Source organism: Zonotrichia albicollis, chromosome Z (genome assembly GCF_047830755.1).
Source record: "Zonotrichia albicollis isolate bZonAlb1 chromosome Z, bZonAlb1.hap1, whole genome shotgun sequence".
Lineage (NCBI taxonomy): Eukaryota > Metazoa > Chordata > Aves > Passeriformes > Passerellidae > Zonotrichia > Zonotrichia albicollis.
In genome coordinates, this window is record NC_133860.1 from 44,553,436 (window position 1) to 44,573,193 (window position 19,758).

A 19,758-nucleotide genomic window follows, 5' to 3' on the forward strand; every position below is an offset into this window, starting at 1 on the left:
AGATGAAGTGAGAGGAAGTAAATGTTGGTTTAAAGTGGACTTTAGTCAGGGGGGACGCTTCAGTCTCTACATCTTGTTTGTGAGCTGAATACTGTCTTTCCACGTGGAACTAAAAAAGATTTGACCTGCATCGCTGACTTACAGGATGGAAAATCTTTTAAACAGATTGCCCATATGTAAATTTTTCTGTCTTGGTTTTGGCAGAGGTTTTGTTTAAACACCATCCAGCATGAGTGGTTTCGTGTTTCAAGTCAGAAGTCGGCTCTCCCTGAAATGGTTGGAGACTACATAACTGCTTTTGAAGAGATTTCTCCTGCTGTCCTCAGACATATCATCAACATGGCAGATGGAAATGGAAACACAGCTCTGCATTACAGTGTCTCACATTCTAACTTTGAAATTGTAAAGCTTCTTCTGGATGCAAGTAAGTTTGCTTTATGTTTTTTTAATTATTCTTGGTTTTGCAATTCTCATGGATGAAATTCTTGATGGACTAGAGGCCAAGTTCTGTCTTCTTCCAGCAGGTGTTTTAACTGTTAACAGTTATGTGGTGGCTCACCTAGGTAGTCTAGAATCTTTGTTTCTAGTACTAGCTTTGGAGGTTCTTAAGGTAAAAAGCCACTTAGGTGAATTACATACAGAGTTGAGATAGATAGCTGGATTATTGCCTCTTGCACTGTAGTCCCAAGTTCAGCAGCGCCAGGCTCCAGCAGTTTTCTCTGGAGGCAGCACAGCTGCTGTTCAGCAGTCTGTAGGGTGCTGATGGAGGAGGTTGCATTGAGGTATAAATACCATCTTAAACATGCAAGCTAGTCTAGCTTTGTCTAGAGCAGTGCAGAAGTTTTTTCTGGCCACCACGTTGACTCATCTATGCTACTTTGCTGAGAAACTGGGGCAATATGGCATTCTGTCACAGAGACCATTTCCCTAGTGCGTAAGCAATCTGATTCTGCTTCATGTGGTTGCTTTTGTTGCCTCATTTTCTTGATCCTCTTGCAACACACGTGCAGAAAGGGTAGTGGCAAAGGGGAGACTGGAGTGTCTGCTCCCCACATTCAGTGTGCCAGATGGCATCCAGCAGAAGGTATCCCACACTGGAATTGGTCCCAGGCTGGATGTTTAATCTGTTTAATCCTAGTTTTGCTCTCTGAGTGAAGTTTGTTTCTCTAAACTAGTTAAAAAACCTGTCACAGTTGATTGTGAAAGCTTAACTAGGCCAGTGACATGTCTGAAGTGTAAGCCAAGCAATATTCAAAAATCCAGAAGGGTAGCATCAGATAAACAAGGATATGAATGATACAAATCAGCTTTGATAACCTAGCACATGTGTCACACATGCAGAGACTTCCTCAAGAGGAAAGGGAGCGCTTTGAAATCTCTGGTCCTTTTGAAGGCAGTCCGTGTTTGGGAAGAGTGAGTCACAGCAGGGGAATGCAGGGAATGTCAGGAGCATGGTGAAACGGGGCAGGCTGGCTCTGCAGCACACTGTGGTAGGAGGAAGCTGCCCCTCTGCTTCCCTAAGTGTCTCAGAGGAGCAGGAACTTGCTCATCTCTTGCTGGAAATCAGGACTTCTGTAGGTTATGACAGCTATTGTATGCCCATGAACACCAGGGGTGTTATCTGTAAAATGTAATAATCATGACTAGTCCCACGTAGTTCTCTCTGAAGGAGAGAACTGCTCATGCCAGCACTTGGAAAATGTTTGCAAATAGGCAGATTCCTTCAGGTTTCAACAGTCTTTCTCTGGGTTCTGTCTGAATGGTCACTGTGGTGAGCTCTGCAGTGTGGTGATATCACAGGTGGATTCTTAGACCAAGAACTCTGTGTCTGTGTTTGGTGAGAAGAGTGGACAAGATGAGATGAGAGAATCCTCCAATATCATGAAGCAGAGTCACCAAGAGGACAAATAGGAGAACAATTTCCCTCAACCATATGGAAAGGGAGCTAAATGTGACCTCAGAAAACACACTCTGCTGAAGTAGTCTAGTCAGAGTAGGAGCACACCACTTCTGAGTTATTCATTACTCAGATTGTAATGCATTTAGCAGAATGTCGTGTTGTCTGGCTTCAGTGGCTTCACAGAAGTGGTGTCTGAAAGTAGTATTGGTCTACTGGTTATAAGGTGTCATCACCAATGTATATTTAACCTGAAAAAATCTGCCATATTTTTGACTGAAAAAATCATTTGCCCATAAATGTGAAGAATTTCCTGAGCCAATTTTGCTTGTTAAGATACCTGTGGTGCAATTTAACCTCTAGTCTGCAGATAATGTTTATGTAAAGCTGGGTCCCTGCTTTCCAATATGATGAGCACACTGCAAACCATGCTACCCAATAAACCAATAAGCACTGCTGAATTTCTGCAGAATTTTAGGAACAGAGACAGACTGGAGGCAAGGTTTGAACAAAAAGGAGAACTCTTGTCGGTTGCTGGCACTGATGAGAGGACTTGCTTGTATTTGTTCCCAGAGCAGTTTTGTTCGTTGTCAAATACACTGTAGAACTGGCAGCAGTCTTTAATTTAAAGGGGTGGGTTTTTTGGCAGCTCCAAAATATGCTGAAGTACTCTTGCAGATTTTTTTAAGTAACACCAATTGCAGGAAAATTGTGCTGAAGACGCAGTCTTTGTGCTGAAGAGAAATATCTTTTCCATTGACCATGTTGCTGGACCACTTTTATTCTGCAGTATGGATGTCCTTGGGAGAAGAGCTTAAGGACTGTCCTGGCAGTGTTATTTAGTATCATGCTAAATCTCAGACCATTTGCTTTCACAAGAGGAAAAAATAATGCACAAATAAAGCCCTAAATGATAACATATAAAATGTCTTTGTGCTCTCTCTTGTGTTGTACACATAGTACAAAAGAATTCTTTTCTTTGTCTGGCTCAAGAGCTCCTCTGTTAATTTTTTTCTTCTCCACCTTCCCTTGAATTGCATCCATTATGAAAGCAGTTGCTACTTTTTCTTTTTATAGGCTGCTCTAGTGACAGTTTATTCAGTTGATTAGCACAATTACTGCTTTTTGGGTTCTCGCTTTCTGAACAAATTATGTCATCCCTCTGCAGATGTCTGTAATGTAAATCATCAGAACAAGGCTGGTTACACCCCCATCATGCTTGCTGCGCTTGCAGCTGTGGAAGCGGAGAAGGACATGAGGATAGTGGAGGAACTGTTCAGCTGTGGGGACGTGAATGCTAAAGCCAGCCAGGTCAGTCAAACAGTTCACGAGGCACAGTTCTTACTGCTGTGCTCCTGTGCCTTTTCATTGTTCCTTCCATGTTCCCATCCCTGCTCTTACCAGTTTAAATGTTACTCTCATTTGCTTTCACCATTTGTGGGTTTTTTTATGTATGTTTTTGATTGCTATATACAAAATGGAGCTGTGGAACAACAGTTGAGCCTCAGGTTTGGACCTCTCCAAAAAATGAAGGTTGATCATTGTGTGAAAGAACTATTACTGAATTTTGGGTGGCATTGACAAAGTCTGCAGCATTTAGCTCCTTCGAATAAACTACAGCTGTCTGAAAATATTAATTCCATTAATACAATAAATACCTATGTGAATGTGGGATATATGATACATAAAAGGTATTTAAATAATGGCAATCAAAGCCTTGAGAGTACCATTTAAAATAACAATTTCCCCCCCCCACCCCCACATGAAAAGTGTTTTTGAGACACTTTTTGAGTGTCTCAAAAAAATAGAAGTGTTTGTGCTTTGTCACTGATTGCCTTTGGGTTATTTGGGTTTTTCTCTTCTCTCCATGCAGGCTGGTCAGACTGCACTGATGCTAGCTGTGAGTCATGGCCGGATAGACATGGTTAAAGCTTTACTGGCCTGTGGTGCAGATGTCAATATCCAGGATGATGAGGGCTCTACAGCTCTGATGTGCGCTAGTGAGCATGGACATGTGGAGATTGTTAAGCTTCTGCTGGCTCAGCCTGGGTGTAACAGCACCCTGGAGGACAATGTGAGCTGCCTTTCAGTGCTTCTGAAATCTGCTTGGGCGAATGTCTGACTCAGAGTGTCAGAGTACCAACCACAATGAATCTTCTGCTTAATTGGTAGCAAGTGCTGTGATTATTTGGCTAGTATTTTTACTTTTCTAACAGACACACCTGGTAGCGATTTCTGCGGTTAGCTGTAGGTGTTTAGTGGCCACAACAGAAACAAACATTTGTTAGGTCATAGTTAGCTCAACACCTTTCCCTCTCACATTCCTTCTCCCTTTCAAAGGAGTTTTCTAGTTTTCAGATAGGACCTTATCTGGTGACTTAGGGCCTCACTGTCTTGCTTTTCTGTGTCCATAGCAAACATCATCCCTACAATTCCCTTGAAACAATGTTCACACTGCTCCTACACCATGACATCTGAGACTGTAGGTTCAGCCTTAGTCATGAAGCTACACTGTCTGACAGTAAACAGATACAGACTGTGACTTCGCTGCCAAGTGAGACACCTGCAAGGGACCATTGCAGCCTACACTGTCAGCAGACCATTTGATCTATAGATTTCTCAAGCTTGAAAACATTGACTTAGCTCCTTTCTTGTTATGCTCTTGTTAACAATATTTCTTGTATATTTTCCTTTCTTCCTATTGCTTTACCCACTGAACACTGAAATGGAACCTGGCTTTGGGATTTGGGAGGGCAGTGGGAGGTTATTTGTTGAAGCTGTTGCAGAGAGGCAAGGACATGATTTCTCTTCATTCACCCAACTGCTGCAGGAGGCAGCTCAGTTCCTTGTGGTGCTAGCAGTGTGGAACTTCTGGCCAGAGAGGAAAATGTAAGAAGACCTCAGTCTAGCAAAAACTTTCAGGAGCAGTCTAGATTATTGCTGCTTGGATGGTGTTAGCACTATCAGATACAAAATCAATAATTACAGTCTTTATGGGGACATGATAACTTAACTATTCCTGTGGCCAGTTTGATAGTTTCCCAAGCACAGTTTGTTGCTTATTCACAGATTTGTCTGTGCTGTGGGATTGAGATTTTTAGCATTCCCCGAGCTATTCTGAGTGTCACAGTGATGCTTTTCCAGTCTGCGTGATCAGTGGTAAGCTGAGCATCATCCTACTAATGTATGGCACAGTGATTCAGCACCTCACTTTAAGATCTTCTGTTGACTGGAGAGTGTTAGCTTTGCATTTGTCATGCATTATACTGCACTGTAGTAGACAGCTCTTCTAGCTTCCTGTCTGTTCAGGACAATTAGAAATTGCTGCCTTTAGGCTCATAAGAAGAGTTTCTATGTGGGTGCTGTCCGTTGTGTCCCATGCTGGCCATTTGAAAACTGGTGCTAACCGTTCCAATACCAGTGCTACAGCAGTGGCTGGAATGTGTGCTCCATTTTTTATTTTTTATTTTATAAATAAAAAAGATAAAAAAATTATAAAAAATAAACATCTACCTGTGAGACATTTCAAGTACTGGCATTATTGTAGAGTCTTCTGTGTGCAAGAGCCAAAAGCCAGGCAGTGAACCAAGCGCCAGGTTCATATCACAGGTTGTCTGACATCCATGTCTTCCTGGACCAAACATGGTCCAAAGGAAAATCAATAAAATACTCGTATTAGTAAGTAAAAGCAAATTAGTAAAATACTCTTTCAGCTATTTGTTTTTGTTCAGCTTTTTTGTTTCTATCCTCAACAGCTGTGGTTTAGGAAAGCAATGGTATCTTCTGAGAAACTAAGGTGGCAGTATTTGACTAGGAAAGTAATTTGTTTGTATTTCGACTTCCATCAAGGACCATTTGGAATTATGAGTGCAATTTCTCTTAGTGTTGATGGGAGCTATACCACAACAATTATCATTTTAACACTGCAATTATTATTATATCTGACCAGCATTTTCCCCTCCCTTATCATCTCTTCTACTTGTTACTGATGTTGTAGTTTCTCTGAGACACCCCAATCTTTTGGTCTTGCACAGCACTACATGTAACATTACTGTGATAGTAGTGTGCTCATTCTTCCACAGCAATAATCGAGACTCCTTGTTCAGAGAAATTACGAGGCTTTGACAATTGGACTGCCTCATAAAACAGCAGTGCAAGGCTTAAAACAAAAGAAATTAAACAAGACTCTAAATTAACCTGTCTGTATGAGCAGTAGGGCCTCCATTTAATAACTGCACTTCTCTGTGGGCTGATGGGGCTTTTAAGAGATCTGTTAAAGCATACAAGCACTAATTGTCTTGTTTCTTCCTTTCTTCTCTCAGGATGGCAGTACAGCACTTTCAATAGCCCTGGAAGCTGGACATAAGGACATAGCAGTTCTCCTCTATGCCCACGTCAACTTTTCCAAAACCCAGTCACCGGTTAGTACACAACCTCCTGTAGGCTATGTTTTAACTTGCTGCTGTTGAATATAATAGTGAAATGTAAATAAGAAATTTACTCCCTGACAGCTGTATAGCAGTACAGCACATGAAATTTTGACTTTTACTTATAAAGACAATTTCTGTGCTGGTGAGTGGAATGTACTTTTTAAAATACATACTGACTGCAGAAGGTTGAAGCCTGGCTGAGGAATAGTTCCTGCTTCTCCTAATTACCATGGGGTACAGATAGCTTACTAGCAAGGTTCACTGATTCTGGCTAGTGTACAGAGGTGCTGTTGTCTTACTTTAATGGCAATTATTGACCTGGAAACTGAAACATAGCTGTTCTAGGTGCTTTGGCAGCTATGCACCCTTCCTATAGCCCTGACTCACTCTCCTGATAAACTGCTGCTAAACACCTCACTGTCGAAACAATATGCACTTGCAGTTAGTAGGCTGTATGATAGCTGGCACTTTTCTTCCTAAAATTAAAAAAAAAAAAATCTGTACAATTAAAGGTAAAGAATTGAACAGAGTAATTCTGAGTGTTGTGTTTTCCAGCTGGCTGGAATAATTTCTCTTTGATTAACTGTTCTTTATTCTCTTTTAGGGCACTCCCAGGCTTAGCAGAAGGACATCTCCTGGTCCCACCCACAGAGCCACATTCGAGTAGTAGTGTATAAATATCTGTAAAAAATCTCTATGCCATCTTTAAGCTGCTAAATGTTACTGTTTTACTGAGACAGATACTGAATGTAATTGTCTTGTGCCTCAACTCACCAGCAAAGTGAAAGCAAAGATTTAGTGCTAAAGGTAGAAAACTGTAAACTTGAAGCAAGCATATAGTTAAGTAGTGCTCTGTGGAGAACCTTAGCCAGAAATGTTCTTTTGCTCACATACTCATCTTTCTGTACACTGGCATAAATCCTCTTTTTCTTTGTTCTAGATTGTCCTTCCTTATGTTATGTGCAGATTAAGACTTCTAAAGCTATCCATGCAGGGGTGTCCCAGTGGCTTATTTTGAGTCATTCTAAAATATATTTACTGTGCTTAGACTTCATCACAGTAAACTTTTCATAAATTTCATTCCAACATGATTTTCATGTTTTTAATTACTTTGAAATTCATGAGTTGCAGTTGCTTATGTAGTCAGTTCCATGGATCTTGAGCTGGTGGGTGAGTGGGTAGGTATTGGGGATAGAGCCTCTTGTCAGGTCTGAAGTTCACTAAATAAGTTGTTGCTAATTGGGGATAATGTATAACTTTTTATATAAAAGATATTAGTGTCTATAAAATTAACTCACACAGTATTTTCAACATTTTATATTCCATAATAATTAAAACCTACATGAAGAATTCCATGTCCTGTTACCATATTTTTATTAACTGTTTCAGTCTATAAGCTCCATACATGTTTATTGGAGAATAAAATTAGAGGTACCAGCTGTATATTCCCTTGAGTGTAATTGAGTGTACATCTTGGTGCGTATTTATGGAATGCTATTACCTTGTCACATTCACTTTAGTCAAGTGCGTTGAAATGTTTGAAGTGCCTTAGACTCTTGCCATATTTTCAGAATAAAATTTCATTATGCTGTTTTACTCCTCTCCTGTTTTACTTGTGATTTGCCATCATCCAGAAGGGCTGCACATTACAACTGCAGCAGGAAAACAAGCTAAATTGGAAAGTCAAGGCAGGGAGGACTGGAAAGTCCCCACATGAGGTTTTTCCTTTGCCCAAGATGATCTGCCTTTGCTTGTCTTGCGCAGGGTGCACCCTTTGCTGTTTGTTTAAGAAGTGACCTCTCAGCCATGTGAAGGATCTTGGGGAGGTGTTGAAGGACTGTGTTCAAGCAGTTCACTTGAACTAATAAGAAGTTAACTGGAATAAAAGCCTTTGAGCTTTACCTTACGAGCAGCCCTGGCTACTTGGTGAAGGAGATGCTTTTTAGATGGTATGGAACCAAGTGCTAAGCTAGTGCCTGTGTATCCTTGTCAGTTCTGGCCTACCCGATTGGGCAGAAATACACCTCAGTGCCTTCCTTCAAGGGATCTGAACAGTTCCGTTACTCTCTTGTCCTTTCTCCTTCTCTCCCTAAGTCCTTATCAGACATGAAATAGGAACCCACTGAAGCCATTCTCACTTGGCCTACATTGACATGGTGACTTGGCATGCCAAGAAGTCTCTGTGGGCCAGACGTGGTTTGGCCCAGCACTGCAGGTACGCTGTGATAACCTATGCCAGAGTAGTACCCCAGTGCCTGGGTTGTCTCGTGAGCGAAGGGCAGCTGAAGTGCCTCTGACAGGGGGAGACACAGCACAGCTGTCCCAAATAAGCCCCCTGCCCCTTGATGTCAGTCAGTTTTTACTCTTGCACTTCTCTGACCAACTTTTCCTCTCACTCTTCACTTAGCGTCTGTTAATGTGTGGATGCTCCCTCATCTGGATTGTATGTGCTAGGTATAGAGGCACATCACCCAGCAAGCCAAATTACTGTGAAAATAAGGTCTTTTCTCTGACACAAGACTGACAGCAAAGAGCAGCAGCAGCTGCCAAAAATAATAAACAAAAAACAACAAAAATAAAAAACCAACCAAACAAAAAAAACCTAACAACACAAAAAGCTTCACACCACCAGAAAAATGCCCCAGACTTTGCCATCTTTGTCAAGAGTCAGTGGGTGCAGGCTGTCTTGCACAGCAAGGTGCTGCACCCAATAACCTGAGGTTGTGTCAGACATACTACACAACAGCAGTGCAAGCTTCCCAATGAATTCCTCATTCACTTAAGATCTGGGCAATTTTATCATGAAACAGAATTAGTGCAAGTTGGATCTCCCTGGCTTGGGCATAGGAAGAGTTTCTTTTGAGTCTTTTTCAGATCTGTGGAATATGTTTGCCCCAGTTTGAACAACTGTCTGGAAAGCAAAGTCAAGATAATCTGTTCTTGTCTTCATGAGTTTAAAATACAAACGGGGGTAGAGATAAAGAAATCAAGCTGAAGAAGTGAAGAAAATGGATGACTGCTTTAGTCTTTCTCTAGAACTTAATCTAATTTTACAGAAAATCCAGTTCACGTGCGTAATACATGCTTGCCTGTATCTCATGGATTAAATTCTTGTCTAGCAGAGAGACATGCTGCCAGAACAGAATTTGGAGAGCAAAGAGGTTTCTAATTTCAGTTTTACCGAGAATATATTTTATCTTTAGCACTGGGTTGACCAAAACTAGACTACTGGTGCTTTTTTAAGGGAGTTAGTGATCATACATGACAGTAGTATTAGGTAATCTTTAGAGGAGCAGGGAGTTGCACTTATGTGTCTGTTCTGACTTGAGATATGCTGTGATTCTGTGACACTGTGATGGCAATTTCAAAGCATATGGATTATGCTCCAAAGTCTGACTTTGATAAAGAGTACGCTGGGCCACCCAATAATGTCCTTTTCAGTAGTGCCTCTGTATTGCTGTAGGAAATAGGTTAATTAGTAACATGTCTAATAGGTCTTTGCCCCAAAAATAGTTTTTAAACCATGATCTCTGTTGCTGTGCTACTGAGCTTCAATTGCACGTGATATTTGTACATACTGTAGCCTAACCCCCTCTTTGTACATAATGGAGCTAAAAAAAGAATGTGAAATGCCCATGAATAATGGCTTTCCACAGCAGAGGGCCATGACTGTCATTTTCCATGTCGGAACAGATTTCTGTCTCTCCCTCCATAAATCAGTGGGAGTCCTGGGCATGATGGGACTCCTGGATGTGCAGGATTTAAAACAATTAGTTCAGTAGTTTAGGTGACTAATGTCACAGGGGGAATCACTAAATGTACTTAAATACATTTTTTTACCTGCAACAAAAACACAAGGAGAGTAATGTGGAATAAACATTCTTTCCTTTTTTTCTTTGGCATTCTTCCCCCAATCCTGAATACAATTGGTATATCAGAAATTAAAACATTTTTTAAGTGACAGAAGTCTGTGGAGGAATCTGACCACCGTAACACCATACAAATGTCAAACTATGTAACTTGGAGTGCCTGGATTTATTTAGGTGCCATTTTCCTGGTAAGCAAAACAAACTAACTGTTTAGAGCTTCAGAAAATGTTAGGTGAAGCTGTGGGCTCTGCATTTCTGTGAAAGTTTCAGTTTCATGACAAAACTTCATTTTCCTGGGCTAAAATGCCTTGTTAAAGAAAAGTGACCCCAGTTTTAGTTGTATGGTGAAATATGCTATTGTGGTATGCCAGGATATCGGAAGATTGCCAAAAGGAACCAAAATTTTGGATGTGTTAGTGAATATAGGTGAGAAGTACAAAATTACTTGACTATTTTACTAAAGTCAGTGAATGTCATTTCTGGCTTAAAATCCTATTAGGCTAGACTTAATGAATTAAGCACTTAGAAAAAAAAAAAAAAAGAACAAAATAAGAATAATTACTTCCTTTCAAATTTTGTTCTCTTAAATGGTTCTGCCAGCTCCAAGAGGTGACACCTGAAGCAGTTCATATTGTGGAGGTTGGGCCCTTCCCCAGGAAATAGTTAAGAGGTTCCCAAAAGTGTTTGTATCCACTGATGCCCTCTGCAAGCCAAGTTTAATTCCACCCACTAATGCTGGATGGCATTTATCACCAGTGCTGGGATTAAGGGGTTTACCATGCATACCAGCTCTGACCTGAGCTCCCCCTACACACTCTCAACTGGCATTTGTTTTTCAGGTTAGATGATGATTGACTTTCAGGATATGCAAGCATGATGTTGTCATCACCTTAACTCTTAACTGTCAGTGAATATAAAAGAGATTGGCACTTTTTCAAGACTGTAAAATATGTCACTGTCTTTTTCCAGTTACATTGTCATCCATTAAGTGAGTCTGTCACTTGAAAGGTGAGAGTTACTGGTGTGGAGTTTTACATTATGGAAATTAGCTAACAAAATATTAATCTAAAATCAACAACTGAGGAAAACATTTTTTGCAAGACATACTTTCAGAGGTTTTATCTTCTTGATAAGGCTGGAAGAACTCAAAATTATTCTAGAAATAGCTTTTTAGTCCATTTCTCCTGGTGTCTCATACTTCTGGCTGAGACATTTGGCTGTTAGAAGTCCAGTTCAGCCATGGTGTGAATTAATGCAAGCCTTGGCATCAATCCCTGACACACAGGACTAGCTGTTTCCTGGAATGGAAGCAGCCCAAACATTACAGGCATCTTCCTGCCTTTGAAAGGCACCAGCAAAGCTGGCCAAAACAGCATTCATGCTCTTACTGCAGCTGCAAACAACTCTCCTCAGAGGACTCAGTGCCTGTATACAGGCCTGTAAACTTCATCCCTTCCTGCTCTTCTGTGGGCACCCAGGTGTGTTAACTACAAACATTCCTCGGTAAAAAGAGATGCTTTCAGTTGATCAGTTTGTATGGTATTCTTGGGCATGTCTCTGAAGGCCTGATGTGAGACAAGGGAGCAGTGTTGGAAGACCTGCAAGGAGGATTTTGCATTAAATGTTTTTAGAAATGGCTACAGCGTGATTAGAAGAAAGGGGTACCCAGTTTCAGGTTTGTTTTGTATTTCAGTTTGGAATTGTGGAGGTATTAGCCGTTACTACTGACAGCTTAATGCAATGCCTGGGGAAGTCAATTAAAAAATTCCTGCCTTACTTCACTTTGGCTGTAGGATCTTTGTGCATACATATGCTGAACAGAAGTGCCTGGTTAAAGCTGAGCCACCTGGTTGGTTTTAGTTCTTGTAACATCATCCAGTGTACCAGTACCTTGAAAGTACCACCGAACAGTAAAGTGCTGTTGAAGGAGCTGAAGAATGGCATGCTACCTGCACAAATATTGGGAACCTCTCTCTAAGACGCTAATCAGGAAATGCTAAGAAGATTTTGTTGGTTTTTTGTTTTTCAAAGATGATTCTAAGAACTTCTTAAACTTGTTTGTAAGAGAGTACATCTGTTTTCCTGCCAGGTTGTTCAGCAATGAAAAGAAGGCACATAAATAAGTTATGCTCAAAGTGGTATTGTCTTACAGCTGTATACATCTGTGGTGGGTTGGTCCTGACTGAAGACCAGATGCCCACCAAAACAACTCAGTCAATCCCCTCCTCTGATGGTCAGGAAGAGAGAGAAAAGTCTGGTGTGTTGAGATAAGGACAGGGAGAGATCACTCACCAGTTACTGTCACAGGCAAAACAGACTCAAGAGAGATTAATTTACTGCCAATCAGATCAAAGTGGAATGACAAGGAAATAACCCCCAAATCTTTAAACACCTTCCCTCTCCCCTCCCTTCTTCCCAGGCCAAAGATTACTACTGAATTCCTTGTCTCCTCCCCACCAGTGGCGCAGGAGGACTGGAATGAGGGTTGTAGTTATTCCATTAAGTTGCTTCCGCTGCTTCTCCTTCTTACGTCTCCTGCTTACCTTGCTCCAGCATGGGATCTGTCCCATGGGAGACAGTCTCCATAAATTCTCCACCATTAATCCCTCCAGTAGGCTGCAGTTCTTCACTCCAGTGTGGATCTCTCACAGGGTCACAAGTTCTGCCAACAAACCTGCTCCAGCATGGGCTTTCCTCCATGATACACAGGTCCTGCCAAGAGACTGCTCCACAGTGGGCTCCCAACAGGGTCCGCAGCTTCCACTATGTATCCACCTGCTCTGCCATGGGGTCCTGCACAGGCTGCAGGTGGCTCCACCATGGACCTCCATGGGCTGCAGGGGCACAGCTGCCTCACCCTGTCTGCACCAGGGGCTGCAGGGGGATCTCAGCTCCCGTTCCTTCAGCACCTCCTCCCTGTCCTTCTCCACTAACTTTGGTGTTTGCAGAGCTGTTTCTCTCAAATGTTCTTACTCATATCTTCCAGCTGCTGCTGCTGAGCAGCTTTTACCCTTTCTTATACATACTATGCTCAAACAGCTATCAATGTTACTGATGGGCTCGGCCTTGGCCAGCAGTGGGTCCATCTTAGAGCCAGCTGGCACTGGCTCGGTTGGATGCGGGGGAAGAGTCTGCCATCTTCTCACAGAAGCACCCTGCTAGCAGCCTGCTACCAAAACCTGGCCATGTAAACCCAGTACAACAAACCTTTGTCAATATGTCAGATGGTTCCTTGCTATAGGTGATTAATTAATTAATTCTCAAAACTTCTGTTGTAAGTGTTCTATTTCCTTAACTATTTTAAATTCTTCCTCTTGAAACAAAAGCATGTTTCCACACACCAAAACCCCCACCCTATACATCATCCCTGAAGATATCTCAGGAATGAGAGGGTCATTAGGGAAAACAGTCTTTAGGTAGTTGGTACCTGCTGTGAGAACTTCACAGCAGGTAGATATGACTTAAAGCAAATGGGCACTGCAGGCAAGCTTGATTCATGTTTTATTATCATTTTATCCACCGGTGCTTTGCTGCTTCACCCTGTGCCACTGGGTGAGTGGTAGCCATTCCTCTTGAGAACCATGTCTGTGCATGTTTGGTTAGCCAACACCAGAAAAAATAAACCACCTTTCAAAATATTTATTGCAATACAAAACTGCCCCTCAAGGACTTCTATGCAGAGACCTGTAAATAAAGGCCTCATTATACTTAAGCAGAGTATGATTAAATACATTCAGCTATAAATGACAAACCTCAATGTTTCCATGTACTCCAAACAACATTACACTCATTTGCAGTATTATTATTTAGATAACAGCAGAGGTAACATTTTTCAAAGCTGTGTATGTGCTTAGAAATCTCTAAGAGCTGATCTGAATGTGAGTAGCAAAGAGATATTTCTAAGAGATGTACTGGTAATTTTTTTTAGCCTTTCACTTAATGGTTTTAGCACTGCTGCAGAAACAGGCCTTGCTGTGTTCTTTAGAGCCTTGTCCAGCTGCAGAGCTGAAAGGGTAGCTCATGCCCCCCAGTAATGCTGTCCTTCGTCACTGAGCCACGTTATCTTCACCAAGATGAAGACATGAGATTTCCTTTGCATGAGATTTCACTTGTCATGGTGGAACAGGCAGACTAGGAAAGATCCTCCTCTACTTCCTGGCTATGGTAGCACACCTTTCTTCGAGGCATGAAAAGCCTCCTGCTGTGTCTGGCAGGCATCCTGCAGCACCACTGCATTGCTCTTGGGCATTTTCTGGGGCTGGAAAGGCAACTTTTCTCCAGTCCCAAGTGTGAGTGAGACTTGGAGTCAGACAGTTACAATTCCCTGGTACTGAGCAGGTAGGGGCAGGCCCTGGAAATGGCTTGCCCTCACTGCACCACCATACACCCATTCTTGCAAATTTATCATGAGAATTTTCCAGTCCAACCAGGTACATCTGTTCAGAGGCCCTTTATTGTGGTGGCTTAATCTGCATCACCAGTCTAGCAGGAGGAGCAAGAAGCATGTAATGCCTTCTGCAGTGGAAGCTGATTTGGGAGATTTGTGAGCAGAACAGCTGTACAAAGAGATTGGGAGAGATTAGAAACAAGGCATGACAAAATGAGGCACATTTTGAAGCAACTGAGGAAAAATATTATGAATTTGTGGGCACAACAGAAAGTTGGAAATCTGTAATGTAATTCTCTTTCAGAACTTGACAGAGAGTTGCTTAAACAAGAACTGGCAGTGTGATGAGAATAAAAAAATGGTCTGTGCATTTTTTGTCCATTTCAGATGGAGCAGAGGCACCTGACGCTGGAAGATGTAACGCAACTTGACACCATTTAAAGTCACAGTGTTCAAGCAAACAGGTCCAAAGTCTGCCACCCTCAACAGAACAAACAACAGCTGCTAAAAAGTTGGAAACTGGGGGAAAAAAAAAAAAAAAAGGAATAAGTTTAAAATGGTAGTTTTCTTTTGGTAATAGTTAAATCTTGTGAATAAGGAATTTAGAACATCTCACATTATATGAGTGCTGAAATAATAAGCCATGTGGATGGTTTGCAAAGAGACAGGCGAGAAATACAGAAAGTTCTCTAGATTAGTTCTGCAAAAACAGGTTTTAGTTCTTGGTAAATTTGGGTGAGTGTTTAAATTAATATTGAGTCTGTTTCCATTTTTGTCTCATATAGTAACTGCCTTTTCTGGCCTTCACACAACTCATATTTAGTCAGAATATGGTCAAGAATTGAAAACAGACATAGAAGAAACAAAGAAGAAACATATTCACATAAAAATGGGTATGCGTTTGAGTTTCTGCAAACATGCTGTAGATATGGCTGTGAATGCCTCCTTTAAGCTGGCTGGACAAAATCCAGTACCTTCCCACTGAGCCCGGTAGATCTGATGGACAGCCCAGCTGCAACCTATCAGGTGCTGGCTGTTCCCCCTCCCTCGTCTGCCACAGCCTCCCCCGTGACTTTTCTGTGGAGTGGGGAGACCTCTGCAGACAGGATAAATCCAACATTGCTACAGGCGTGCAGAGGGAGATAACTAGATTCTCTGACAGAGCAGTTAGTTACAGAGGTTTGTTGGGGTTTGGGGTTTTGTTTATGTGTTTCTTTTTGGGGTTGGGTTGGGGTTTTCTGATTGGTTGAGTTGGGGTTTTGTTTGTTTGTTTTAATATTGTGGTATTATTTAATTCATTCTTTCTCTTTTAAAAATCGCCTTTCAACTGCTGACATATCAGGGCTGCATGCATGACCTGACATATGAAAATCTTGGTCTCAAGCATTTTCTAATTTAACACTGAATTAGTAGCCCACTGTTTTCTACCCAAATTTTGTGCAAAGAGACCAAGCAGAATTCTCCTACGATCTGGTGTCAGGAGATGGAAAAATGCTGTGCCCTGTAGCCCAGAACTACCTTTGGAAGGAGGGATGAGCATTGTAAAACAACTGCTAACAGAAATGTAAGCTCCATAGACAGACAAAGAAACCTTGCCATACAACCTTGTGCTAAACCACAAGACTTCTACAGCTCTTCTCCCAAATCAATATGGAAGAAGTTCGGGAAGGAGCCTGACTTTACCTTCTGGGAAATCTCTGGTTTCTCTTGTATGGAACTAGTCTACCCAAGAGGTATAGGATGGCTACACAGGCTCTATCTCTGCTCTGGAAATTAAAGTTCTCTTTAAATTACAGGATGATTTTCTTGAGGATGCTAACAAAATCACCTGCCATGGAATCTGGTGCTGGAGACATATTTCACACAAACAGGTCATGCCCTACCCCCACCCTCACCAGAGCGCAGATCAAAAGGGCCCAGCTTACAGTAGTGAAGATGATGGCTGAAACTCTTTTCCAACTGCAGAAAGGTTTGTGTATTATTCTCCTCAAGCCTACAAGAAAATGGGTTCTTCAAAGGCAGGAACAAACCTGAAAAATAGGCTATAATCTACCATGGACCTGAACAGGGCTTCCAATGGTCTGCTGCTGGCATGCACTCTTACTGAGAACCATGAAAACAAGCTGAGCTGGGTGCACTTCTCCAACACTGGAGCTGAGGAACTAGCTATTCCAAACAATTCATCCTGAAATATAAATTCATCCTGTCTGAAAGTACCTGAAGTAAGGAAACTAATGAGTCTCAAACCATAATGAGGTTGTGTTTCCTACTACTTCAATAGCATCCAAATATCACTAGGTGTGCAGAAGTCGTTCCTTCTATCCCATGTTAAGAAAAGGGTTGTATTAACCAGTATTTTAAGGCCACTCTGAATTTCAGTGTTCCGCCCTCATCCTTTAGCATCACAGGTCCGCTTCTAAAGTACGATTAACAATGTAATCTCACATGTCTTGGTTTGGGACATCAGTTATTTTGACCATCTTAGGAAGTTTATTGGTGCTCCCTAGAAGTTCATATTAATAATAACAATTATTTCCCTAGAAGTTAATATTAATAATAACAATTATTTCCCTAGAAGTTAATATTAATAATAACAATTATTTTAGATATCTTTTTGAATAGGAATAAAAGATAAGTACAACATACTCTTAGTTAATAACATTGCCACCCTTGATAAATAACAGCGCCTACTTTAATAATATCATTATTATAACCAAGTGAGTATTCCTAAAAAAAAAAGTTTAAAAAAGTCTGTATGTGTAATTTTCACTTTATTCCTCAAATTTGTTTTGAAAAAAGACAGGAGGGTCACTGCAGTGCATAAGAATAAACAGCTACTCAAAGTTGGCATGTGTTCTTCACCCAGAGGGAAAAAACATCAGCAGGCTTACGGCCACAGAGCAAAGTGAGTATCCGGGCAGGTATTTAAGGTGTGTATGATTCAGACAGTAGAACACAGCGAGTCCTGCAGAGACGAATTAATGGCCTATAGTGTTTATAATAGAGACTCGGGCAATAGTAGAGTGTACCCTACTTATGTTAGATGCCTAATGAACAATCTTCTTAGATGCCATTATTGTGAATTCAGAGAAGCTGCCTTCCAGGGAAAAGGCAATCTCCATGCCTTGGTTCTTGAAAACAGGTAAGAGAAAATAACGACTTAAACAACCATTCAGAGAAGATACTCTCAGCCTATCACATGCTATCTGTTACAATTTCAAACTCTGAGGATATTTAACAATATTTTACTCAGACAATGGGAATATTTTCATGCACTTGGCTGGGTGACTGAGCTGGGCTCAGAACACCTTTATTCTGGTATCTGCAAATGGCCCTGTTTGCATATGAATGACAGAAAATTAAAGCATCTCATTAGTTTTTAGGCAATATTTCCTTCACTTTTGAAGATATCTCAGTGCCAAGACAAAGCCAGCCTAATTAAAATTAATAGCTTGACAGTTGAAATAATTTGTAATAATTATTTTATTATTATAATTATTATGACAGTTTTAATAATTTGATAAATGTGTCATCTTCCTTACCAGCTTCTCACCAATAGTATAAGAGGAACTCAATTACTCTTAATTACCAAATGTGCATATATGATGTGCACTGCTGGCTGACACACAAGTGGTAGAAGAAACCTGTTGCCTAAGGAAGCCAACTAAGTGCTCTGATTATCTGTACCTTGATAGCACTAAGTAAAGCTTTACTTGATGGGCATATGTTTCCTGAGACCCAGATCTCCCAGGTCCTTTCTCTGAACTGGATTCCTAGCATGGAGGGGGGATGGACACGCAAACCTTGGAAGGAAGAAAGACCCAATGCCCTGCAGCAGCATTTGGGGACCACCTCTGAACTGCCCAATTGCTCTGGGGGCTCTGGGCATGGAGTCTGGACTGGGAGAGGCTCTGGGGGAAGAGAGGCTGGCTGACAGCAAAGAAGAAAGCCTCTTTCTCATGCTGGGAGACACAAAAGGTCAGCAGCTCACATGAAACCATTTCACAGCATGGCTGATTAAGTAACAGTCATTTGACTTTGATTAAAATATCTGGAAGAGCTCAGCTGTTTCTGAAGGCAATTCTGACAACCCTGCCCCACTCAGTGGATCTGAAAGGCTTCCTACAGGAAACAGCAAGAAATGGGGGAAGAGCAGCACAATATTTTGCTCTCATGCATGTATGTACACGCACTGATTTTAATGGGAAGCCTTACAGAATGCTCCCCTGAGAGCAGTATATCATGTGAAAAATATATTTATTTCGGCTTAAGGAAAAAAGATGAAAATAAATCAGACAGAGATGTTGTAACAATAACTTTGCTTCTACTGAGCATCAGAATTAGGAGCAACAAATAATAATAACAAATAGAAAAACGATGGATAGTAAATTGACATAGCAAAACCCTACCCCTTCCTTTACTTCAGCTGTAACCATCCTTCAGAATTACAGAATTTCAACAGTTTCAAGTTTCTGAAGATCAAGAATGCAAAATAATAAAAACTTGCGAGAGAAGATTTAGAGAAGGCATAGATAATAAACCAAGTGCTTTATAATTTGCAATGATCTATTTCTTCCTTTACACAGCAATTAGTTTGCTTGGTGAAGTGGAAATTTAACTGTATCCATTAAAACATTAAAGACCATAAATTAAAAAATAGCAATTAATTGTGTTGCCTATTTTTAAGATGTTGGAGCTTAGTTTTTCATATTCTGGCAGTCTGTCAAACTCAGCTCCATTACAGATGTCTTAGAGCTGAATTGATGATGATATTCAGAAGTAAGGGCATTCTCTTCAGTGGTCCTACCCTGATGAAGGAGCTCAAATGTATAGATGGCTTATGCAACTCTATCATTCTTACTGTGTGAATTAGGAATGTTAGAAATGTCAGCTTAATGAGTCATGCAACAGTCTTCAATGTTCTAAGTCACTGGATCCAATTAATTTTCAAGTCTGCCTAAAATGAACAATGAATACTGAGAAGAAGCAGTTCAGTGGTTTTCTCCACAGTCACTTTTTAACTTCTATTTTATATGTTGGACCTAATAATGCTTTCAAATAGCTATCCAAGTCAATTATTAACAATGATTGAAATTTCCAAGGAGCTGACAGTGTTTTTTCTTCAGCCTTTAAGTCTGCAATGAAATTACTCCAATTTGCATGAATAAATGAGAA

At 41.0% G+C, this 19,758-nt stretch overlaps 1 protein-coding gene across 6 annotated transcripts in view; it reads left to right on the forward strand.

Annotated features, from left to right (window-relative positions):
- The window catches only part of KANK1 (KN motif and ankyrin repeat domains 1), a 130,239-nt gene extending 122,316 nt beyond the window's left edge, over positions 1-7,923 (forward strand). For all 6 annotated transcript variants that reach the window (XM_014267998.3, XM_074533686.1, XM_014267999.3 and 3 more), the window contains 5 exons: positions 205-424; positions 3,066-3,208; positions 3,771-3,971; positions 6,220-6,318; positions 6,932-7,923. In XM_014267998.3, the coding sequence (XP_014123473.2) occupies positions 205-424; positions 3,066-3,208; positions 3,771-3,971; positions 6,220-6,318; positions 6,932-6,994 (726 nt within the window). In that variant the 3' untranslated portion in view covers positions 6,995-7,923. The remainder of the gene's footprint in view (positions 1-204; positions 425-3,065; positions 3,209-3,770; positions 3,972-6,219; positions 6,319-6,931) is intronic.
- The last annotated feature ends 11,835 nt before the right edge of the window (positions 7,924-19,758 follow it).